Source organism: Podarcis melisellensis (assembly GCF_964234715.1).
Source record: "Podarcis melisellensis genome assembly, chromosome: 13".
In the NCBI taxonomy this organism is placed as follows: domain Eukaryota; kingdom Metazoa; phylum Chordata; class Lepidosauria; order Squamata; family Lacertidae; genus Podarcis; species Podarcis melisellensis.
In genome coordinates, this window is record NC_138545.1 from 4866056 (window position 1) to 4890449 (window position 24394).

At 52.3% G+C, this 24394-nt stretch overlaps 1 protein-coding gene across 1 annotated transcript in view; it reads left to right on the top strand.

Moving 5' to 3' along the window:
* The window catches only part of DNAH2 (dynein axonemal heavy chain 2), a 136916-nt gene that overhangs the window by 53851 nt on the left and 58671 nt on the right, over nucleotides 1-24394 (top strand). The window contains exons 20-34 of the mRNA XM_081886657.1: nucleotides 2135-2327; nucleotides 10366-10566; nucleotides 10658-10814; nucleotides 11163-11337; nucleotides 13214-13377; nucleotides 13519-13680; nucleotides 14648-14751; nucleotides 15316-15472; nucleotides 15821-15903; nucleotides 16682-16862; nucleotides 19226-19364; nucleotides 20782-20999; nucleotides 21257-21355; nucleotides 21966-22091; nucleotides 23442-23552. Coding sequence (XP_081742783.1) covers nucleotides 2135-2327; nucleotides 10366-10566; nucleotides 10658-10814; nucleotides 11163-11337; nucleotides 13214-13377; nucleotides 13519-13680; nucleotides 14648-14751; nucleotides 15316-15472; nucleotides 15821-15903; nucleotides 16682-16862; nucleotides 19226-19364; nucleotides 20782-20999; nucleotides 21257-21355; nucleotides 21966-22091; nucleotides 23442-23552 — 2270 coding nt within the window. The remainder of the gene's footprint in view (nucleotides 1-2134; nucleotides 2328-10365; nucleotides 10567-10657; nucleotides 10815-11162; nucleotides 11338-13213; nucleotides 13378-13518; nucleotides 13681-14647; nucleotides 14752-15315; nucleotides 15473-15820; nucleotides 15904-16681; nucleotides 16863-19225; nucleotides 19365-20781; nucleotides 21000-21256; nucleotides 21356-21965; nucleotides 22092-23441; nucleotides 23553-24394) is intronic.

The window sequence follows — 24394 nt, forward strand, 5'->3', positions numbered from 1 at the left end:
CTATTACTTCCCTTGATCTAGATGCTATACTCCTATTGATGCAGCCCAGAATTGCATTGGCTTTTTTAGCTGCCGCGTCACACTTTTGGCTCATGTCAAGTTTGTGGTCAACCAAGACTCCTAGATCCTTTTCACATGTACTGCTCTCAAGCCAGGTGTCACCCATCTTGTATTTGTGCCTCTCATTTTTTTTGCCCAAGTGCAATACTTTACATTTCTCCCTGTTAAAATTCATCTTGTTTGTTTTGGCCCAGTTCTCTAATCTGTCAAGGTCATTTTGAAGTGTGATCCTGTCCTCTGGGGTGTTAGCCACCCCTCCCAGTTTGGTGTCATCTGCAAATTTGATCAGGGTGCCCTTGAGTCCATCATCCAAGTCGTTGATAAAGATGTTGAATAAGACCGGGCCCAAGACAGAACCCTGTGGCACCCCACTAGTCACTCTTCTCCAGGAGGAAGAGGATGATGATGATAGCCAGATACCAGAAGGGCTGTCACATGGAAAAAGCTCGTTTTCTTCTGCTCTGGAGAGTAGGACCCGAACAATTGCAGGGGGTTGGACTAGATGGCCCTTGGGTCCCTTCCAACTCCTAAGATTCTCTAAACTTCTCTGATTCAACGGATTCAAATCACAAGAAATGACACTGCGATTAAATGTTAGGAAGAACTTTCTGACGTTAGGAGCTGTTCAACAGTGGAATTGACTCCTTCTTATATTGGAGGTTTTTAAGCAGAGGTTGGATGTCCACCTGCCAGGGATTCTTGAGCTGTGATTCCTGCATTGCAAGGGGTTGGACTCGGTGGTCCTTGGGGTCCATTCTATGATTCCTTGGAAGACACCAGAGCACTGTATCATGGAAGGCGAGGATGATTCGGGAAAGGTTACAGAGCTGGTGTCTCAGCACCCCCTTTGCCACTGGACAGGGTGACCTACCAGTTGTCCTCCTGGGGCAGCTGGGAGACAGGGGGGCACGGTGCAGAAGGAAAGGGTTAACACTGCCCCCTCGGCTGCCACCAGGGCCCTGATCCATATTAGGCTCCTCCCTTATGTTACAAGGAGGTAAAGGGACCCCTGACCATTAGGTCCAGTCATGGACGACTCTGGGGTTGCGGGGCTCATCTCACTTTATTGGCCGAGGGAGCCGGCATACAGCTTCCGGGTCATGTGACCAGCAGGACTAAGCCGCTTCTGGCGAACCAGAGCAGCGCACGGAAACACCGTTTACCTTCCCGCCGGAGCGGTACCTATTGATCTACTTGATCTTTTGAACTGCTAGGTTGGCAGGAGCATGGAAGAGGCCCGTCCTCTTGCCTGCCCTGAACCTGCTGCCCATCCATGTTGGTTCCAGTATTCTCAGAGTGGGGGGGGGGACATTCCCTCCACCCCATCCTCCCTCCCGCTGTCTTGTTCCTTCTGCCCACCATTTTTATTTAAACTAAAAAAAAACCCAAACCTATTTTAAGGCATTGCTACTTTAGTCATTTTAAAAAAACTTTTCAGTATATGAATCATATCATAACATATTGTCCTTTTTTTTTAGCTGTATGGTTTGCTGCCTTGTGTGGATATAGTTCAGAAAGGCAGTTTGTAAATATTTTAAATAAATAAATATATTTGATCATGCTTTTCTACCAATTTGCCCAATAAATCCTGAATCACTACTTCTTCTTCTTTTATTAAAAGGAGCTTACTTTGGCTACTTTCAAAGCCTCTTGTTTGGAGGCCAATTTTAGTTAGATTTTGTGAGAGGTTCAGCAGTGTCGCCTTTGGGTTCCTTAAGAAGTCCTGGGGTGGGTGCTACCGGGGCCTGTTGCATGGCTAATTTTGATGGCGTGGGCCCTCCTGCTTGTCTCCATTCTGCCTGAGGTTGAACGGAAAATAACATAGCGAAACTGACTTGCGAGGTGGTGTGTTATTCGATAAGAGATTGAGTGTTTGGGGGGAGGGAGGCTCATTTAATTTCATTGTACACAGATTGTACAATGAGAATAAAGGTATTATTATTATTAGATGCCTGGAAAGCATAAGTCCAGGAGGACTGGTTGCTTGACTGCCAGGAGCTGATGGCCTCGGCGTGGAGTTTGCTGGTGTCACTGTCATGACAGCATCACAAATTTCTTCTTTATCCTCCCCCAGAGCGCGACGAGGACATCAAGAAAATCCAGTCGCAGATCAGCGCCGGCATGCAGTCCAACGCGACACACCTCCAGGCGTACCTGAAGACCTGGGATGTGTACCGCGAGATTTGGGAGGTCAACAAGGATGCCTTCATCAACCGCTACCGGCACCTCAACCCCCTGGTGTCATCTTTCGATGCAGACACTGCTAGGTAAGAGGGTTTGAGGATAAACCTATAAGGGGCTCTTTGGAACTCCCCACGTTCAGAGGTGAGGGGGTTAACAATGATGCTAACAGCCCAACAAGAGGAGAGGATTGCTGCCTTCATGCCCTGCGTGAGCCACTAAGATGGCGCCATCAGCTTTCCACCTGGAAAGTGCAGCCCAATCTCTTTCTCAGCTCTGGAATCATAGAATCATAGAGTTGGAAGAGACCACAAGGGCCATCGAGTCCAACCCCCTGCCAAGCAGGAAAGGCACAAGCCCAGACTGCAAGGCAGGATCAACACTATAGAAGTTGGCACTTGGGCAAATCCATAGGCACAGCGGGTGCAAATGGGGTTGCTCCAAAGAACTTCGCCAATGAAAGACCGAATGGAAGAAAGGCAGGACTGTGCTTTGGAGGAGAAATGAAAGGGGGGATGGGGAAGGGGGGTGCTGCGATTCAGGAGGCAAAGGTTTGAGAGCTCCACTGAGAGGGCTGTGTAACTAGCAGGGGCCAGTCACCTGCTGGAAAGGTGGAATCTGCCCCTGCAAGCATGTGGGGCCAAGGTTTCTCGGTCAGGGCCTGCTCTCTCTCAGTTGCCAGTAAAGTGGTGCCCTGCAAGATGAATGCCTCGCAAGACGGAAAACTCGCTAGATGAAAGAGTTTTCCGTTTTGTAGGTGCTTCGCAAAACGAATTTCCTATGGGCTTGCTTCACAAGACGAAAATGTCTTGCGAGTTCCTACGGGTTTTTTTTCCTCCCCCCCCCCTTTTTCTAAGCCGCTAAGCCGCTTATCTGCTTATCCGATAAGCCACTAAAAGCCGCTAATAGCGCTAATCCGCTAATCCATCAATGGGCTTGCTTCGCAAGACGAAAAAATCGCTAGACGAAGAGACTCGCAGAACGGATTCTTTTCGTCTTGCGAGGCACCACTGTAGTACACCTGGCTTGACAGCAGTGCATATGAAAAGGATCTTGGGGTCTTAGTAGAACACAAGCTGAACATGAGTCAACAATGTGATGCATCAGCAAAAAAGCTAATGCTATTCTAGGCTAGTATCCAGGTCAAGGGAAGTAATGTTGTTGTTGTTTAGTCGTGTCTGACTCTTCGTCACCCCCTGGACCAGAGCACGCCAGGCACTCCTGTCTTCCACTGCCTCCCGCAGTTTGGTTAAACCCGTGTTTGTAGCTCGTGCTGAGAGCCAGTGTGGTGTAGTGGTTAAGAGCAATAGTCTCGTAATCTGGGGAACCGGGTTTGCGTCTCCGCTCCTCCCCATGCAGCTGCTGGGTGACCTTGGGCCAGTCACACTTCTCTGAAGTCTCTGAGCCTCACTCACCTCACAGAGTGTTTGTTGTGGGGGAGGAAGGGAAAGGAGAATGTTAGCCGCTTTGAGACTCCTGAAGGGGAGTGATAAAGCGGGATATCAAATCCACATCCAAACTCTTCGAGAACACTGTCCCACCATCTTGTCCTCAGTCGTCCCCTTCTCCTTGTGCCCTCCATCTTTCCCAACATCAGGGTCTTTTCTAGGGAGTCTTCTCTTCTCATGAAGTGACCAGAGTCTTGGAGCCTCAGCTTCAGGATCTGTCCTTCCAGTGAGCACTCAGGGCTGATTTCCTTCAGAATGGAGAGGTTTGATCTTCTTGCAGTCCATGGGACTCTCAAGAGTCTCCTCCAGCACCAGAATTCAAAAGCATCAATTCTTCAGCGATCAGCCTAGTACCGGTTTATTTGGTCTTGGTCAGATGCCACCTGGAGTCCTGTGTCTAGTTCTGGGCACCACAATTTAAGAAGGATATTGATAAGCTAGAATGGGTACAGAAGAGGGCAACCAAGATGATCAGGGGACTGGAAACCAAGCCTTAAGGAAGAACAGTTGAGGGAACTGGGGAAGGTTAGCCCAGAGAAGAGAAGACTGAAAAGTGATATGAGAGCCGTCTTCAAATAGCTTAAGGGCTGCCAGCTTGTTTTCTGCTGCCCTGGAGGGCAGGACTTGTACCAATGGCTCCAAGTTACAAGGAAGGAGAGTCCAACTAACCATCAGGTAGAACTTTGTGGCAGTAAGATCTGTTTTGACAGTGGAACAGACTCCCTCGGAAGGCGGTGGACTCTTCTTCCTTGGAGGTTTTTAGGCAGAGGTTGCATGGCCGTCTGTCATGGATGCTTCATTTGAGATTGCTCATTGCTGGTGGTTGGACTAGATGGACGGAGCACAAAGTTGCATGATGGGAACATAGGAAGGTCCCTTATAGTTAGTCAGACTGCTGGCCCACCTTGCTCACTGTCTGTGCTGTCTGGCAGCAGTCTCTCTCCTGGGCTTCAGGCAGGACATTTCTCCCAGCTGTACCTGGGAACGTTACTGGAATTGAACGTGGGACCTTCTGCATGCAAAGCAGAGGCTCTTCTCACCAAGCTACAGCCATTCCCCATCAGCACATGCTGACAAGACAGCGAGACAGGAAGCTGTTCTACAGGGTAGCTTTGGGCACTGGCATTCGGGACTTGTGGTGGGGCTGCCCCAAGTAAAGATAAGGCAGTTGCACCCTGGAGGCGCCGTTCGACCCTCTGTGTACACACAAAGGTTTGCAGATCAGAACCCCCCCGCAGTATTTTCCCTGCTGCCCAAGTCGGGGAGGGCAGTCTGTTTCCCCTTTACGTTGCAAACTCTTGTCGAACACCGCTGTGTGCTGCTCAGAAACTGCCCTTCCCCTTCCCCAGAGGAGGCTGGAATTCAGTGCAGCTTGAGCGATGGCTTTTGGGGGAATGAGCAGCAGGAAGAAGAAAACCTGTTTCCATGCAAATGTCAAAAGTGATTTTAAGAAACCCAAACCGGGGAGAGAAATACAGAGAGTCTGAGTGAAAGTTGGATGTTTGTACAGCTCTCCCCCTGGAGACGTCACATTAAGAGCTTTGTAAACAAGATCCAGCTGCTGCAGGAGACTCAGCAAATAGGCTTGGAAGCCCAGGCCGCCCTCGGAGACGCTGCCCGGCGGGGCTGGCCTTGCAAGAGGAGCCAGACAGCTTGGCTCAGGGACTGTAAAAAACCTCCTTGCTGGGGCGGACAGCCTCTGCCCTTGGTGGGTACCCCCTCCTCGGGACGGGAGGCAGGCACAGTCCATCTGGTGCCCTTATTGGGGTGGGGGGCGGCACGAAACTGAGTTTTCCGTGATTCGTTGTTCAACACTTTTATGTGTTATCCAGCACCTTCAGTGAGCCTGGTGCTTTGCTGAATGGAGAAAAGGGTCCCTGCCCCCAAAGAGCTTGCAGTCTAAAAATTGACATAGGAGGAATGGTTAAGGCGGTTGGGTATATTTAGCTTGGAGAAGAAAAGATGGAGAGGTGACCTGAGAGCCATCTTCTGATGGCCTCTCACATGGAAGACAGAGCAAGGAGGGAGATTCTGACTAAGCATCAGGAAGAACTTTCTGATGGCAAGAGCCGTTCAACACCTTGGCCAGGTGGTTGACCCTCCATCGGAGGTTTTTAAACAGAGGTTGGATGGCCACCTGTCAGGGAGTCTTCGACTGTGATTCCTTAGGTCCCTTCCAACTCTAGGAGGGGAAGAGGTAAACAGAGAAATAAGATGTGGCTTCAGCTTTGCATGTTCAGGCTTTGCTACACGGGAGCATGGGAACTAGGGGCTTTGTGCCAAAGGATTAACAGGAATTGGGTTTGGGGAGAGAAATTAGGGTGTTGTGCTGGCGTTTCAGGAAGCAGCTGAAAGAGTCAGTGAGAGAACTGGAGGGCTTTGGATGGTGGAGGCTGATGGGACGAGGGTCACAAGCAGGGCGTGCGGGGCGAGTTGGGATCTGAGAGCAGAGAGATGAGAGGAGTGAGTCACAGAGGGGCTTGAAGGTCAGGGCAAGGTGCTTGTGCTGATTTGGAGAGCGGGCAGGAAGCTGGTGTAGGAAGGACTGGTCCAAGACAAAGGATATGAAGATGCTACCTGCCCCTGCCACTTTCCATGTACATAAACCAAACAAACTAGAAGCTGAACCTTACAGGAGCAGTGGTGGTGTCCTCCGCTACAACAGAGGCAGCAGGCTAGCTGGGGGTGGGTGGGTACCATTCCATACCTCTCAGCAATTGATGCCGGAGGTGCCTGCCTCACTCTGCCTATTGGGAGGGTCCGTCTTGGCTGTAGGGATTTCAGGAGGGTCGTTGTCTGATCAGAGTAATGACAGAGACCAGCAGTGGCTTTGGCTGCAGACCATTGGATAGAGGTGAGGGGATCAAAGGGAATGAGAGGAAGAACCGAGAAGGGAAGGTTGCTGGGTCCAGGTGAGAGATGGCCAGGGCGTGCACCAGAGTTTCACAGAGTGGGCTGAGAGAGAGAGAAAGAAAGAGGACTGCATTTTCACAGTGCTAAAGGGGGAAGCGACACGACTTGGCTGTGGACCGAATGTGGAGGAGAAAGGAGAGATGAGTCCAAGATAAATCACCCAGAGGTCACATGCCTGCTCAGCAGGGTGGATGGGAACGTTGTCCGTGGAAGAGGGAAGAGGGCGGGCTTGGGAAGAAAGACGAGGGGTGGTCTGAGACATGTTGAGCTCATCAGACGGAGTTTGGACTATTTACTTAGCCCCCTGCCTTTGGTATGCATGCGGAGGCTTGCCTGCTCTCCACCACTTGGAGAAGTTCGATTTCCTTCCTGCCGCCTTCCTTTCCTTTTTTGCCTGATGGACACAGCAAGGCATCTCCTCCGGCCCCTCGCCTTCGGGTCCTTTCCCCAGCTCGGGCAGGGAAGCTGGCGACACTCCCTCCCTGCCTCCCTCTTCCTCCTCCTCCGAACCCGGTCAAGGCCTTCTGAGATGAAGGCATCCTGGCCGAGAGCGATTCGTGTGTACACGCGAGAGGAATAAACGGAAGGATTCCATCCCTGATCCTTTAATCTTTTAATAATTTATTGAACAAGCATGTTGAGTGCTTTGGAGGGAGGCAGCGAGAGAGAGACTCAGCTTTCCTCCCACCCCGCCGGGCTTTGCCTCTCTCTCGAGAGGGAGATGGGAGGCTGGGAGAGGACGCCAGGCGGCCTCCGTCTCCGCGGTGGTTCGAGGCTTGCCGCAGTTCAAAAAAAGCAAGGAAGATGGAGCTAAAAAGCGGCGTCCTCCACTGGCCCGGTGTCACGGGCAGGTCAAGGGGGTCCCTGGGGCTGGCGGCTCTGGCGGAGGCCTCTTCAAAGCAGCTGCCGTTTGCCTTTTGAACTTTTTCGTTTACAGCATGTTTTACGAGCTTTTGATGCCTCTGTGTTCTCCGGCGTACTTCAGTAGCCGAATTCCCAGATTAAAGGCAACAAGCAAAAAAATAAAGAAAGCGACCCCCCCTAAAAAAATACCCAACCACCACACTTTTGATGGGAAGTTAGTACAGCAGCCCATGAGTCACTGTCAGGAGAGCCTCTTCTGCCATGTTTTATCCCCACAGATGGCAAAGCCAGGGGGCCGAGGCTGTGGAGAAGTGGCAGCGGCTGAGGGGAGACAGGCCTACCTTGCGGCAGGATAAATCTCTCCAGTCTCTTCTCTCTCTCTCACCCCCCCAGCCCACCCCTACTGTGCTTTCCTGACTCAGCGCTTCTGACACGCCTAATTTACGGGCCCTGCGTGGGACGGAGGCGAATTTGGGCCCCGTAATGAGGGAGGCTCCCCTCCGCCCAATCCGTCTCTGCCAGGCCCCAAGCGCTGCCATTGCCCCCATTTGTCTCTTTGGAGGCCCCGATTGTGTTTCTTTCCTCCCTCTCCCTGTTAATAGAGTTTGGCTTTGTGTTCCCGGTGACCCGTTGACAGGGAATTAATAAATGAAACAGGAAGACTTAATAAGATCCCTTGGGGCCCGAAACAATTCTCCACCTGCTGGCCTTCCTTGCTTCGATGAGTCAGGAAGATAGCAAGGAAAGCTCTGTTTCAATTAACAAATCGCACGGAGGGAATCTGCTTCTCCCTCCCCAAAGTGGCCGTTCCCATTGCGCAGCCCAGGAACAAGGCTGGACGTGGTCCGAGGGCCACTTTGCACCTTGCGAGGTCCAGACAGCAGTCTGTCTTCCTTTCACAGAATATGCATCATGTGATTCTACATGAATAGTCTTGCATGAGGGCGAATGCATGCTTTTGCCTAAAATCAACCCCCCCAGGCATATCCAGATTTCCATCCCATCTCCCAGCCTCTTCCAACTAGCTAGCCGGGAACGCGAAGCAGCGAATTAATCTTGGGATATTTAGATCTGGGTCAAATGATACCCTATTTAGAGTCTAGGTGAGGTGAGATTGCAGATTAGATGGATGTGATGTATTAAAGAATCTGGCTATAATCTATGTAGGTTATGCCTAGGTAAGTTAGATTCATTACTGTGACACCAGAGCATCTGCTGTTCAGGAGTTCAGCAAACTTCATCGGAATGTCAAGCAGCTTTGCAAAAGCCCCTTTTTCCTGCAGCGCAGGCGGGCTTTTGAGTGCAGAGGCGGCGTGCCGACCTCCTCTGAATACCAGTTGCCGAGGTGCAGCGGAAGGGGAGAGAGCTCCTGCCTGCAGGCCTGGCTTGGGGGCTTCCCAGCGGGGCCTCTGGTTGGCTGGGGGGGGGGGAGCAGGAGGCTGAGCTTGGGGAAAGAGATTTTTGCCTGCAGAAGGTCCCAGATCCCACCCCTGGCATCTCCAGGCAGGACTGGGAAAGAGGTCTGCCTGAAAAATGGGAGACGTGTAGACAGTACTAAACTAGGTGGAACCCAACTGGCTCACTAGGGGTAAGGCACTTTCCTCCATTCCTATGTGGCTGCTTTGACCTTTCGGTCTGATCCATGCACCTCTGACTGGGGTCCCACCATCCACAGAAGGACAAAACATGTCTGCACAAAAGGCCCCACCCTTCTCTCTCTCCAGCTACCCTTGAGTTGCCAGCGCCTCTGTTGGAAACCTGTGGCACTACAGAATTACACCTTCCATCCAATTCAAAGTGCTGACTTTTAAAGCCCTCGGTCCAGTGTACCTGAAGGAGCGTCTCCACCCCCATCGTTCAGCACTGAGGTCCAGCTCCGAGGGCCTTCTGACGTTTCCCTCCCTGTGAGAAACCAAGTTACAGGGAACCAGGCAGAGGGCCTTCTCAGTCAAGTGGGGACTGGGCCCTCTCCTGGGCCCGAATCTGATGCTCTAACCGCTATCTCCTGGGAGTCATTTTGAACTCACGGGTGTCCATGGAGGCACAAGTCAATTCTGTGTCCAAGGCAGCTGTCTACCAGCTGCATCTGGTACGTAGGATGAGACCCTCCTTGCCCTCCCACAGACTGTCTCACTAGAGTGGCGCATGCTCTGGTTATCTCCTGCTTGGACTACTGCAATGTGCTCTACGTGGGGCTACCTTTGAAGGTGACCCGGAAACTACAACTAATCCAGAATGTGGCAGTCAGACTGGGGACAGGGAATGGCCGCTGAGACCACATAATACTGGTCCTGAAAGACCTACATCGGCTCCCAGTACGTTTCCGAACACAATTCAAAGTGTTGGTGCTGACCTTTAAAGCCCTAAACAGCCTCAGACCTGAAGGAGCGTCTCCACTCCCATTGTTCTGCCCGGACACTGAGGTCCAGCACCGAGGGCCTTCTGGCGGTTCCCTCCCTGCGAGCAGCCAAGTTACAGGGAACCAGGCAGAGGGCCTTCTTGGTGGTGGCGCCCGCCCTGTGGAACGCCCTCCCAGCATATGTCAAGGAAATAAACAACTAGCTGCCTTTTAGAAGACATCTGAAGGCCGCCCTATTTAGGGAAGTTTTTAATGTTTGATGTTCTAATGTGTTTTTAATATTCTGTTGGTAGCCGCCCAGAGTGGCTGGGGAAACCCAGCCAGATGGGCGGGGTATAAATAAATTGGTGGTGGTGGTGGTTCTTACGTCAAAGCTGCTGGGAATTGGGAATTACAGTTCAGCAGCACGCAGTTGTCTGACAGCGGTTCCTCTTTCACAAAGCTGGAGGCTCTGGAAGGAGCGGGGCGGGATAGGATGGGGCCGAGATCTCCAGGCACAGCCCTCCCGCCTTTCTTACTATGCTTGTATGGCCCCTGCAGGTACATGGAGGTGGCCAACAACGTCCAGAAGGAGGAGACGGTGCTCAGCATCCAGTTTGTGCTCCTGGACTGCTCCCACCTGAAGTCCGCCGTGGTCCAGCATTGCAACGAGTGGCAGCACAAGCTCACCAACCTACTGAATGAGATGGCCACAAGCCGGCTACGGGAGCTGTATGCCTACCTCCAGGACAACGCCGCCGAGTGAGTACCGAGCCTCCCCCCCCCCGGAAGTGTTCCCTGCCCCAGCCTCTGGATCCTCCCTCTAACTGAACCCCCTTTGCCCCCCGCACAGCGTCAGCCGTCCTCCTCAGACCCTGGAGGAGCTCAGCCGGAGCCTGCAGCTGCACGAGACCCTCCAGAACGACCTGCCCAAGATCGAGGGGCAGATCCCCCCCATCCACGAGCAGTTTGCCATCCTCGAGAAGTACGAGGTTGCAGTGGAGGAAGAGGTGCGAGGGGCTTTCTGGCGGCGGCAGGAGCAGGGCGGCCTCCTCCTCCTCTTCCCTCTTTCCCTGCCAAAGTGGTCCTGAGCATAATGTTCTCCTTTTCTGCTGAGGTAGACGCTCTCGGAATTAAGTTACGCGCCCTGCTGAGGGCAAGAGGCAGCCACAAATCTGATTGATCTCTGGGATGAGGGTGGCAGGCAGGGTGGCGGGCAGGCAGAGCAAGGGAGCAGCTGTTTTTTGGGGGGGGGTGTCATGCTTCTCTCTTCTCTCGAGTGCCTCCTTGCCTCCCCTTCCTCTGACCTCTGTGTTCTCTTCCTCCTCCTCCTCTTCCTCCTCCCCTCTCGCTTCCAGGTGCTGCAGCTTCTGGGGGAGCTGAACTCGGAGTGGCTGGCCTTCCAGCAGTGCATCCTGGACAGCGAAGCCATGTTGAAGAAGCACAAGGAGAAGTTCAAGACGGGCCTCATCCACTGCGCGGACGACTTCAAGAAGAAGGCCCAGACTCTCCTGCAAGACTTTGGCACCAATGGTGAATGGCCGCAGTGCGGAGCCCAGGCTCTCTCTCTCTCTCTGCCCCACTCACCCCCTTTCCCTCCTTGGTGGCCAGGTCTTTATACAGCCAAGGGCACCTTTCCCTTTGCAAGGCAAAGAATCCCACCCCCTCCCCTTTGGTCGATTGTGTGAAACCTCAGCCTGGGCTTTTTCTTGTTTTAAAGGCCTCGGAAGAATCTGTAAAGCAGCCCAGGCTCGATGGAAATCTGGCTCCTGCTGTTTTTACAGGCATCTTAAACTCTTAACTGGAGGTCTGCAGCCAGCGCTGCGTCTGGTAAATGTGCCTCCTGGCTCCCATCTGCGGGCGCCACAAGGGAGGCTTCTGGCCTGAGCCTTTGTACATTTACTTGGAAGTAAACCCCCCTTGGGATTACTGTGCAGCAAGATCATACTGTTTCCCAGGAAGGAGAAGGTTGCCACTGCTTACATCCTGCCCGCTGCCTGGTCCCCAGCCACTGAAGCTGCCTTTGCAAGGAAGTGGCTTACCATTGGCTATGGCAGCAGCAGCAGCCATCTTGTGAGCCAATTGCAAAGGCAGCCACTGTAGCTAAGGACCAGACAGATTGTGTGTGTGTGTGTTTGTATGTGAGATGCAGATTCTCCTCCTCCTGGAAGGAATCCAGAGAAGGAAGGTGCAAGCCTGCAAGGTGCAGTGAGAGCTACTAGACAATGGAAGGGACTCCCTCGGAAGGTGGTGGGCTCTCCTTCCCGGAGGTTTTTAAGCAGTGGTTGGGTGGCCATCTGTTTGGGATTCTTTAACACTGTTTCCTGCATTGCAAGGGGTTGGACTAGGTGACCCTTGGGGTCGCATCCTGTTGGAGACTTGTGGAATTCAGTCGGTAGCTCACCACACCTCAACCCGTGGGATGCATGTGGAGCCCCAGCCGAGTCTTCAGAGATTTCCTGCTCCCAGCAGAACGGCTTCTGCCTAAGTCCCCAGTTAAGGGGAAAACTTCTCTCCCATAAAGTAACAAAGTCTTTATTGTCTCCAGACATAAGACAAAGTTAAACACTCCTATGGCCTTTATACGGTACTTCTGGTCTTTGAAGTAAAGATGCACATGTACGGAGAGATTCGCTAACACTATCGCCATGCTAGCTATCGCTGCTGTGTAAAACCCACAGCCTCTTCCCTTGACTCTCGCACATTGAGAGTCAGACCCTGACAGCAAACAGGACGAGACACGGGCATGCATCAGGACAGGACTTCACATGACGAAAGCATTCCCGAAATGGGAAGGCGAATGAGTCATCACGTCGCACACTCGACCTTGCTGGTGTTGCTGTGATAACCCAGTGCACCTGCTCTCTTATCTTGGAACATCCAGACGTAGGGGGTGTGCTAACTCAAAACATGAGCCCCCAAGCACTGTGTCATTCAAACCATTGTTCACCCTGCACCCAAACTTCCAGCTGTACAATTCTATGGTGGGAGTAAGCCTCTGTCTTCAGTGGGACTGACATCCTAGCACAGCTGTAACCAGGTCTCTGTCCTTCTCATTCAATGCCCTTCTCTGCCTCCGCCCTGGCCAGGCAGACTTAGTCTGCCCTTCACAGGAGACCTCACCACCGCTAGTGCCATTCAGGATAAAATTCATTGTGGCTTGTGTAGCTAGGGTTCCCCTGTAGCTGTGAGGTGGTTCGTGGATCAGTACATTCACTGTGGTCAGCTTTTCATAGTTTTAGATCCAGGAATCAGAACCGCAACACTTGACTCCAGAACTGAGCGCTGCTGCCTTTGCTTATCATCGCCTTCCTCCAGACTCCTTATCCAACTGGACGGCCAACCAGAGAGGGCAGGGAGGAGGAAAAGGGCTTGGGGTTATTGACTCCTCTCTCTCCTCCCATGCTAGGTCCTTTCACCAGCGCCTTGTCAGCCGATGCTGCCCTGGAGCAGATCGCTGAAATGAGGCGGCTGCTGGCCCAGATGAAGGAGGAGGAGAACACCCTTCGTTCTAACCTGGGCATCTTTAAGATCGACCAGCCGGCCTCCAAGGACCTTCAGAAGCTGGAGAGGGTAGGATTGGCTCTGCAGGGAGGGAGCTTGTCTTGACCGGCCCGTCCGCCACTTCCTGCACCAGAAAGAAGGAAGCCGAATTCTGGGGTAGGCCTGCGGGGGAGCTTGCCGTCACTGACTTCTCTTCTGCGCCCCCTGCAGGAGTTGGATTACATCCAGCAAGTGTGGGAGATCACCAAGGAGTGGGAGGTCCACTGGAACGAGTGGAAGGTCGTGAGTTTCAAGACCCTGAAGACGGAAGTGATGGAGAACATAGCATTCGCACTTTTCCGCAAGCTGAACAAGCTGAGCAAGGAGCTTAAGGTAAGGGGCAAAGCATGGGTCGTGTCCCTGCGACAATGCCCAGCTGACCCTTCTTAGGGTCACTGGAGGTTATTTTTACGATTGGGGACTCAAAAGGGGATTTCGCAGGATTGGCTAATTTTCCTTCTGTGCTTCCATCCTAAGAAAAGCAATGTCAGGCTTCGGGGAAGTGGCTTCCCCCTCCCTTTGGCCATGGATAAGCAGAACAAAGCAAATATAGTCTCTTACCATTTAAAGAGATTTCAATGATCACAGCGGAAGAACAAAGAGCCCATTCTCGGAGTAAAGGTGCTCTCAATTAAGGTTTACACCCACTCCCCCCCCCCAAGTCACTTCCTCGTCTTGCCACCTGATCTTGCAACCACTGTGTCTTCTGTGCAGCTACCTTATCTAACCTCTGTGACCTTGGACTGATCGGTTGGACCCTTTCCAGCAAACTAGTGTCTTTTAACTCCCTCCCAGTTCTTCTACTCCTAGCTGTTCACCACCCAGTTCTTCCTAACTTTTGTCTTCTGAACTATGTCCCCCTGCGAACCACTGGTCCAAATCTATACTGCCCCACTACTCCTGGGAAGATTCAGGATCCTGATCAGGACCAGGGGGAGAGGGAGGCTCCCACCATTCCTCATCTGTGCAGCCCTCCTTGGCACGGTCCCTGACAAGCAGTCTCCCAGGATTAAAGGTGGAGGCATCACTTCAATTGCTGCAGTGGGTGGCCTGGATTCTGTCTTCTTGGGAGAGGAGGCAGGCGCAGCAAGATGAGTGCTGAAGGGCCCATTGGCAGTTGCCTGCAATCCCAATATTAGTTCTGATAATAATAATAATAATAATAATAATAATAATAATAATAATAATAATAACAACAACAACAACAACAACCCTTTCCATCTGACAGGGTTACGGCAGCAGATGTTTTTCAGCCCTCCACAGTAGTTATAATCTCCCACCGACTGTTTTCTGACTTTAGGATCGGAACTGGGAGATCATTGAGACCTCCAAGTCAAAGATTGAGCAGTTTAAGAAGACCATGCCCTTAATCACAGACCTCAGGAACCCGGCCTTGCGAGAGAGGTAGGCAGTTCGCTTACTGGCTAGATTGTTCCTTTTGGGGAAGGTCGATGAGGATCCTATGGAGCTGAAAAAGAAGGGTGGACCATGGAGACCCCTCTGTGACATGACCAAGGCCACAATGAATGGTATACCTCCTGCAGTCATCGTCCAAGCTCTGAGCATAGATTTAGGATGTCGTTTGTGAGCTGAGAAGAGCCCTGCTTCCCATTAAGGCAATGTCACTCCACAGCACTGTGGAACAGGCCATCCTGGATATGTTTTAGGTCTTGCACACCTGGTGGTTGCAGTGGCTCCTGGCACCTACCCCATGATTTCTGAGAATGATTTTCAGGTGTCCTTGGGCCTGGGGCACTGGCCTATCTTCTCATCAACAAAGCAACGTGGGCAGAGACCAGGGCGGTGGGCGGTGGAGACGAGATGCTGGGAATTGTCTGGCCAAGAGGACTGCCCATGAATAGCCAGGGTTCAAAGGCATAGGAAAGATTCTTCTTGGTGCTGAAGTGCTCAGCTCTTCACCCGGAAAAGAGAGAGACCCTCTGACTGGCCTGTTCTGGTTCCCTGCAGGCACTGGGAACAGGTGAAGGACCTGGTCCTCAGGGCATTTGACCAGGATGCCGAGGATTTCAGGCTGGAGAACATCATTGAGCTTGGTCTGGATAAGCACGTGGAAAAGATTGGCGAGATCTCTTCCTCGGCCACCAAGGAGCTGGCCATTGAGCAGGTAGCGTCGGCTGCTCTGGGGCCCTGCCCCAACTTCCTCGGAAGAAAGGATGCAGGGGCCCCACTTCATCCCCACATTGAGCAGGGGTGGGGGACGGGATCAGACCAGCTCCTGGCCTCCTTTACCACCCACCTGCCTGTCACCTGGTCACCATTTCCCTTTGCTCAAAATGCCTGTAAATGGCAGGGAGTCACATTTTTTTACTGTATCCCACCTGACATCATACATAACCTCAGGTGGGTGTGGCTTGGGGAAGTGGTCCTGCTGCTGCTTTAGCCACCGAGTGCCCAGCCTCCAGTTTCTCTCTCTCTCAGCATTGGCAATTGGCCTCCGTTGCCTTCCCTGCAGGCTCTTGCAAACATTGCCAAGACCTGGGATGCCACTACTTTGGACATCGTGCCGTACAAGGACAAGGGACACCACCGTGTCAGGTAGGCCCAGTGCAGGGGGTGTAAAAACAGGGTGGCCCCTTCACCCAGGATGGCAAGACCCAGGTTGCATTTCTGACACGGGCTCTGGCTAGCATCTGTCCAGTTGGGCTGAATAGCTTTAAACATCTGGTCCCCTCTTTTTTAGGTTTTTGTCTGCTGTCTATATCCCTGATTTTAAAATTTTGTAGTTGCCTTAGTTTTGTTAATTTTTTTAATGCTCTCATTAATTACCGTATTTTTTGCTCTATAAGACTCACTTTTTCCCTCCTAAAAAGTATGGGGAAATGTGTGTGTGTCTTATGGAGCGAATGCAGGCTGCGCAGCTATCCCAGAAGCCAGAACAGCAAGAGGGATTGCTGCTTTCGCTGCGCAGCGATCCCTCTTGCTCTTCTGGCTTCTGGGATTCAGAATATTTTTTTTCTTGTTTTCCTCCTCCAAAAACTAGGTGCGTCTTGTGGTCTGGTGCATCTTATAGAGTGAAAAATACAGTATTTTTTGTGTTGTTGCAAGCTTCCACAATCATTGCTACTGTGGCGGAAGGGCAGAGCTCAGTTTTTCTGAAGGATAAATAAATAAAACGACCCGGGAGATTTAGGAGCTTGTGGTGCAGGCACTGTCTAACGTGGTTTGTCAGTCTAGTTATGTTGGCATACATTCCAGCCCAGCCAGAAGCCAGAGAGGGATTCTGATCTTGCATGTGTGCTCTGACCTTACAAGGGTTCCAGGCTTTGGGCCCTGCCTGCGAAGGCCTGTGCTCACGTGCTCCCCATTTCTGCAGAGGGACCGAAGACGTCTTCCAGGCTCTGGATGACAACCAGGTGGCCTTGTCCACCATGAAGGCCTCGCGCTTCGTGAAGCCCTTTGAGAAGGATGTGGACCGCTGGGAGCGCTGCCTCTCGCTCATCCTGGAGGTGATTGAGATGCTGCTGACGGTCCAGCGACAGTGGATGTACTTGGAGGTGAGGCTCGTTTTCTCCAGAAGGCAGAAAAGGCAGTAGCAACAGCAGCGACGGAGGAAGCTGCTTGGGCGCCCATAGGGGGTCTGCTTGCCTCCTCCCACTCAGCCGCTCTACAGCTGGCGGGGAGGCAGCAGGCGGACCATTTGGGCAGCGCGGAGCCTGCGTGCACCCAAGCCACCACGTCTTTCCCAGGAGAGATGTGTGGCTCGGGTGCGCTGCAGGCCCTGCAGTGAGTGCTGCCCAGCATTTTGTCACCCCCCTCAGTGGTGACATCCAGGACGGATCGCCCCCACCGCATCCCCCTTCCTCTGTCCCTGAGCAACAGGCACTTGGGGGCTTCACTGTTGGAAATGAGAAACTGTCTCTCTCTCTCTCTCTCTCTTCGGGCAACAAGTTGCCGTTCTGTCTTGGTACTCTCAGGCAGGCCTCTGAGCTAGCATTAAGTGTGAGCATTAGAGGGTTTCAGTGATGACTATTCTGCGTCTTCCACAGAAAGAGAAAGGAAAGAAGCAGGTCCTTCTTTCGTGCTGCTATGGCCAGTCTCTCTTTCAGTCAGAAAGCAAGGGTAACTTTTTAAACAGAATCTGAGAGAGGGGGAAATTACCCACAATCCTCAGGACATGTTGCACTGGATCCTGCTGCACAGAAAATGTGGCACCCTTTTGAAGGAGGCCCAGCCAGCTCTGTAAATTCACATAACACCTCCATTGGTCCAGAGGATTCCAGGTGACTTAATATCTTCTTCTCTTCCTGGTCATTTTCTGGATCTTCTTCCTCCTTGAGTAGACTCCAGCTCCCGAGGAGACTCTTGGCAACCCAACAAGCCCTCCTACACTGACTCTGAGCTTCCTAGGGTACCCTGCTGCCTTTGCAGGGGTGAAGGGAGAGAGTTCAGGATCAAGGCGCTGGAGGTGGTGGGAGGGGTTGTTTCAGGGGCCTGCCAGATGAAACTTTCACAAGCCAAGGCACTTCTGGTTGCCTTGGGACCTTTGCGGAAGAATTTACTGTTACTCAGTATGGAGGAATGGTGGTGGCAATTAATGGAAGTAAAGTTGATATTGAAGAAAAAACATGCTTGATATTGAACAAAAAACATGGTTGACATTTACAATTCGAGATCCCCTCTTGCACTTTTCGCAGGGAAAAGAAATGAATGATTTTGAGACACTTTGACTTAAAAGAAATAATATTTAACAGGAAGTGGAAAGGATTGATGGTTATCATAGACTGAATGTCTTGTTTTCTTCATTTTGCAATATAACCAGCAGATGGAAAATCAGAAGCCCTTTTTATCTTTATTGTTTCTCTTCCTTTTTCTGTTTTTCTCCACTTTTCTCTCTCTCTCTTTCCTTTCTTCTTTGTGCTCCTTTCTCTTTCCTTTACTCTTTTCCTTCCTCTCCTTTTGTTGTTCTTGTCTCTCTTTGTTTTCTTCTCTGTTTTTCTTTGGTGTCCTCCACTCAGGGCCTTTATTGAGGTCCAGAGATTGCATACTCGTGGGGGCGGTAGATGGTTGATGGAGTACCCTTGGTGGGAGGCAGGGAAAAGTTGGTCTTCCAGGGTGAGAGGCCGGGAGGAGAAAGGAAAGGTTCCAGGTGAGATCTGAGAGGAGAAAGGAATATCTGGGGTCAGAGCCAGGAGGAGCTCTCTGTGGGTGCTAAGCATTAAGAACCACCGTTAAGATGGAACTCTGTGTTCTGCTTATTCTATTTTATACTTCTTGGAGCTGTTTTTTAAAATTTATATTAGTTTACTGTACCTTAAAGGTAAAGGGATCCCAACCATTAGGTCCAGTTGTGGCCGACTCTGAGGTTTGGCGCTCATCTCGCATTATTAGCCGAGGGAGCCGGCGTACAGCTTCTGGGTCATGTGGCCACCATGACTAAGCCACTTCTGGCGAACCAGAGCAGCGCACGGAAATGCCATTTACCTTCCCGCCGGAGTGATACCTATTGATCTACTTGCACTTTGACGTGCTTTCGAACTGCTAGGTTGGCAGGAGCAGGGACCGAGCAACAGGAGCTCACCCCGTCGCGGGGATTCGAACTGCCGACCTTCTGATCGGCAAGTCCTAGGCTCTGTGGTTTAACCCACAGCGCCACCCGCATCCCTGTACCTTACTGTATTCCCCAAAAACTTACATGATAAAAAAGAGACCTTTGTGACTTCTTCCAAGTCCTTGACTGCCCTGGGGTCCCAGGCCTCTTCCTCCAAGGACGTCTCCCCAAGAGCCTCTCAGATCCTCTGTGCTGCTACTGTGGGCAAGGCGGGCAGTGCCTGGTGGCCTCCACCCTCAAAATTACAGGTGATCCCAGCGATTCGTGCCTCACCCTCACCCTCTTCCTCCTCCCGCCTCCCTTTCCCAGAACATCTTCTTGGGGGAAGACATCCGCAAGCAGCTGCCCGGTGAGTCGTCCTCCTTTGACCGCATCAACAGCAGCTGGAAGACCATAATGGACCGCTTTGTGAAGGACAACAACGCTCTGCGTGCCACACATTACCCAGGTGCTGCTGCTGCTGCTTCTGCGTTGTGGGAGGGGATGCAAGGAGAAGCAAGGGGGAAGGTGACAAAAACTCAGGGGCGGGGCTGTGCCCTCCTGATTTGCAGGAAGTAGGCCCCAGGTTCAGCCCAACACAATAGCCTCAGGTGACAGGTGACGAGAGAAGTCTCTCTCACTGCCGGAGACCTGAGAGAGCAGCTGCCAGCCAGAGGCAGCAATGCTGGACTAGATGGGCCCAGATGATTTAAGGCAGCTTCCTATGAAACATCAGGAAGAACCTTCTGGCAGCAAGAGCCATTCAATAGCAGAACGGACTGCCTCGTAAGGGAATGGGCTCTCCTTTGCTGGAGGTGTTTCATCTGTCAGGGATTTAGTTGTGATTCCTGTATTGAAAGGAGTTGATGGGGCTCCCTTCGAACTCTGTAATTCTATGATATGTTTGTAAGTCGCTGGTTGCTTGCTGGACGGGCAGCATAGCTGTCAACTTTCAGATTTGAAAATTAGGGATCAGCAGCCTCGAAAATAAGGGATCAGCTGTCTCACCTGTCCCGGGGACAGTCTACAGGATATCTAACAATCCGGGATAGCAGCGGGAAGCAGCGGGAAACAGCGCTGGAATAAGGGAATTTCCCCCCTAAAAATTGAAGGTTGACAGCTATGACGGGCAGTCCTGTTTGGTGCAGTGCGATTAACTGTGACAAGGGTCAGGAAAGTAGGGGACAGGTCATACAGGACCTTGCTAGTTATCTCCCGCTTGGAGTACTCCAATGTGCTCTACGTGGGCCTACCTTTGAAGGTGACCTGGAAACTACAACTAGTCCAGAATGTGGCAGCTGGACTGGTGACTGGGAGCGGCTGCTGAGACCACATAACACCGGTCCTGAAAGACCTACATTGGCTCCTACATTCAAAGTGTTGGTGCTGATCTTGAAAGCCCTAAACGGCCTCAAAGGCCCTGGATATCTGAAGGATCTCCACCCCCATCATTCAGCTGGACATTGAGGTCCAGCTCTGAGGACCTTTGGGTGGTTCCCTCCCTGTGAGAAGTGAGGTTGCAGCGAACCAGGCAGAGGACCTTCCTGGTAGTGGCGCCCACCCTGTGGAACGCCCTCACTTCAGATGTCAAGGAAATAACTCTCTGACTTTTAGAAGACATCTGAAGGCAGCAGTGTTTAGGGAAGTTTTTAATATTTGATGTTTTAACGTGTTTTTAATATTGTGTTGGGAGCCACCCAGAGTGGCTGGGGAAACCTAGCCAGATGTGTGGGGTATAAATATTGTTGTTATTATTATTATTATTATTGCGGCATGGGCACTTCAGCACCTGCAGAAGATGTGCGGATAGGCCAAAGTGGGTGGGTTTCTTTTCCAGCGGCAGTGGGGCCATTGGTGACTGTTTTGTGATGCTCCCCCCGCCACAGGACTGTTGGACAAGCTGGTGGAAATGAACAGCGCTCTGGAAGAGATCCAGAAGTCCCTCGACATGTACCTGGAGACCAAGCGCCACGTCTTCCCCCGCTTCTACTTCCTCTCCAACGACGACCTGTTGGAGATCTTGGGCCAGTCGCGCAACCCGGAAGCCGTCCAGCCCCACCTCAAGAAGTGCTTCGACAACATCAAGTGCCTCAAGATGCAGAAGGCAGGGACACCCCCCCCCCCACATACCAGCCCCCTTGACTGCCAGCGACTGCCCCCAGCCACACAGCAAGGCCCACTTTTCTTCTTCCCCAGTGCCATTTCTTCTTTCTGCTAAATATTGTGGCTAATGGGCAGCTGGCGTTCTCCTCATCCTGGGCTCTTTCTTGGTGGGAAAGTGAGACAGCAAGGGCCCCTTTCCTCTCTCCACCCCCCACCAGTGACTGGGACAAAAACCTTAGCTCTTTCTTTCCCCCTTAGATTGGCAATACCAACCGATCCGAAGCCTTGGGCATGTTCTCTCTGGATGGCGAGTACATAGATTTCACGCACTCAGTGATGCTGGAGGGACCCGTCGAGGTGAGTCCTTTCCGGCCTTCTGCTCAGCACCATCCTAGCTCTCTCCCTGACTGTGGAAAGGAACTGCAGTGCCATCCTGGGGAAACCCAGCCAGATGGGCGGGGTATAAATAATAAATTATTATTATTATTATTATTATTATTAAGCGCTGCAGGCATCAGGAACCCAGTACTGATGGGCAGGGGCTAAATGAGGCCTCGCTACGCCTGGTCTCTCTCCCGAGACTGCTCACACTCCCTGAGTTGGGGTTCGTTGAGCAGTGTCTAGCTCAGGGGTCCTCTTCCTGGTCCTCTGCTGCTATGTCTCAATAGAGGCCATCTTTAGCCTCTCCAAGTAGCCCTCTGAACCCCTGCCTCTCCCACTCCCTCTGCTGCCACCCTTGCGGCTTTCTCTGCTTTCTGAGACCCTGTGTCAGGTTCAGCGCGACGAGGGTGGAATAATGTGTCGAGAGAGCCATTGCTACCTTTTCGGGAGCCAGGGATCCCTCCGCCGTTTCTCCCCTTGTGCCTTTGTGCAATAAAGTTGTGATGCTCACACGCAGCAAGCCCTGGACGCCAGCCCTGCTAGTCTGCCCTCAGAACGGACTAGCTGGGGATCGTTGACCTTGCAGGAGTGGCTGTGTGACGTGGAACGAGCCATGCGCTGGACCCTGCGGGAGGTGCTGAGGAACTGCCGTCTCGCTTTGAAGAAGATGCTGACCAAGAGGGACAAGTGGGTGAAGGAGTGGCCTGGACAGGTGATGGACAAGGCCAGGGCTGTCTTTAGCAGATGTGGCGCCGGGGTGCAAATATCCGCTCAGTGCCTCAAATTACCACGGATGGGGGGGAGTAGCGAAGCTGCGCACTGCCAGCCATGGGTGTGTTTGCGTAACTCTCCCCCATGCCGCTGCGGGAGAGCAATCCCTGCAGAGGCTTGGGAGGGAAGCTGCGCACTCGCCAGCCATATAGTTAACGGGGCGCAGCTTCCCTCCTAAACCTCTGCAGGGATCGCTCTCCCGCAGAGGTTTGGGAGGCAAGCTGCATGCCCGCCAGCCATATGTTTGACAGGGAGCAGCTGGCGGGCGTGTAGGGAAAGGGGAGGCCGCCGGCAAAGCCGCGCAGCTCCCCCACTCGCCGGGGCGCCCCTGAGAGGCCGGCGCCCTGGCGCAACGAACCACTAAGCCGTATGGGAAAGACGGCTCTGGACAAGGCCAGAATATGGAGGGGGATGGGGTGGTCATGCTGAGGACTTAGTCGACAATCTTGGAAGTGGGTGGACTCTCCCATACAGTGGTACCTCGGGTTAAGTACTTAATTCGTGCCGGAGGTCTGTACTTAACCTGAAACTGTTCTTAAACTGAAGCACCACTTTAGCTAATGGGGCCTCCCGCTGCTGCCGCACCGTTGGAGCACAATTTCTGTTCTCAACCTGAAGCAAAGTTCTTAACCTGAAGCACTATTTCTGGGTTAGCAGAGTCTGTAACCTGAAGCGTATGTAACCCGAGGTACCACTGTATTGCAGGTTTTTCAGCAGAGGATGGCTGGAATCTGTGACTCCTGCATTCTAGGGGTTTGGACCAGATGACCTTTCCAAGTGTACAGTTCCATGTCTATGACTCTATTATTCTGTGCCTTGGGCACAGATTCTGGGCTGGCCTTTGACACCTAAGGGGTTTGTGCTTTTAGGGCACACCCTTATTCTTGGAACTGTCATTCACGCTAATTGTTTTTAATACTGAATTTTAAATTGATATCACCAGCCCCGGGACCTGCTGATGAACGGTGGGCAGTAGATGTAATAACAGTAATCATACTCAGTACTACTCCATGCTAATTAGTGACCCCAAGAACTCTTTCTCTCCCCCTTCTAAGTTGTACTGACAAACAGGACGTTTCCCCCTGCCCCTTTAAATGCACGTTTGCGGGTGAATCGGAGATTCCCGTTGCCTGTGATGATGCGTGAACCAGCGCAGAAGTATAAGCACCCACTCCTGAGTGCCTAGCGAAAGCTCTGGCACTGAAAAAATTGGGCCCAGGCTTTGCTTGCAGATGCTTTCTCCCCCAAACTGGCAGCCCCTCCATTCTTACCCAGAATCCTATCCTCGCAGATGGTGATCACCGCTAGCCAGATCCAGTGGACGGCGGACGTTAGCAAGTGCTTGGCCACCTGCAAGGACCGAGGGGACAAGAAGTACCTCAAAGCCATGAAGAAGAAGCAGGTGAGACAGGGGCTGGCAGATCTACCCCATTCCTGCATGTGGGTCAAGGCGCCCACAGATGAGCACATGTTGGCACCTGCGTCCCCTAAGTTGGGAGGCTGACAAGATCTGCTTCTCCGTGGGATGTGGGTCTAGGGAACCCAAGTCCGAGGGATGTGCTGTCTTTTGCTCTCTGGCTATCCAGTGCTTTGGACGGGGTGGCCCTTCGAGGGACCCTCTAGGTGATGCTGCCGGTCTGCATCTCCCATCAGTTACTCCTGAGCATTGGCCACGCTGGCTGGAGCTAGTAGGGGTTAGGAGACCCAATAGCACCGGGGGGGGGAGTCACGGAGTTACCCTAGAGAGCTGTCAGGTGACGAGGAGGAGACCAGAGTGTTGGAGGTGTCCAATTGAGGGGAAGTTCCTAGTGGATTGGGGCATGGGAATCTGGGACCCTGAGAGGAGTTTGACCCCAAGGAGGGTCCCAGTGACTCAGGAGGTGGAGACGCCCTGAAAATGCCAGGTTCATTGTTGTTGTTTAGTCGTTTAGTCATGTCCGACTCTTCGTGACCCCATGGACCAGAGAACGCCAGGCACCTCTGTCCTCCACTGCCTCCCGCAGTTTGGACAAACTCATGCTGGTAACCTCGAAAACACTATCCAACCATCTCATCCTCTGTCGCCCCCTTCTCCTTTTGCCCTCCATCTTTCCCAACATCAGGGTCTTCTCCAGGGAGTCTTCTCTTCTCATGAGGTGGCCAAAGTACTGGAGCCTCAGCTTCACAATCTGTCCTTCCAGTGAGCACTCAGGGCTGATTTCCTTCAGAATGGAGAGGTTTGATCTTCTTGCAGTCCATGGGACT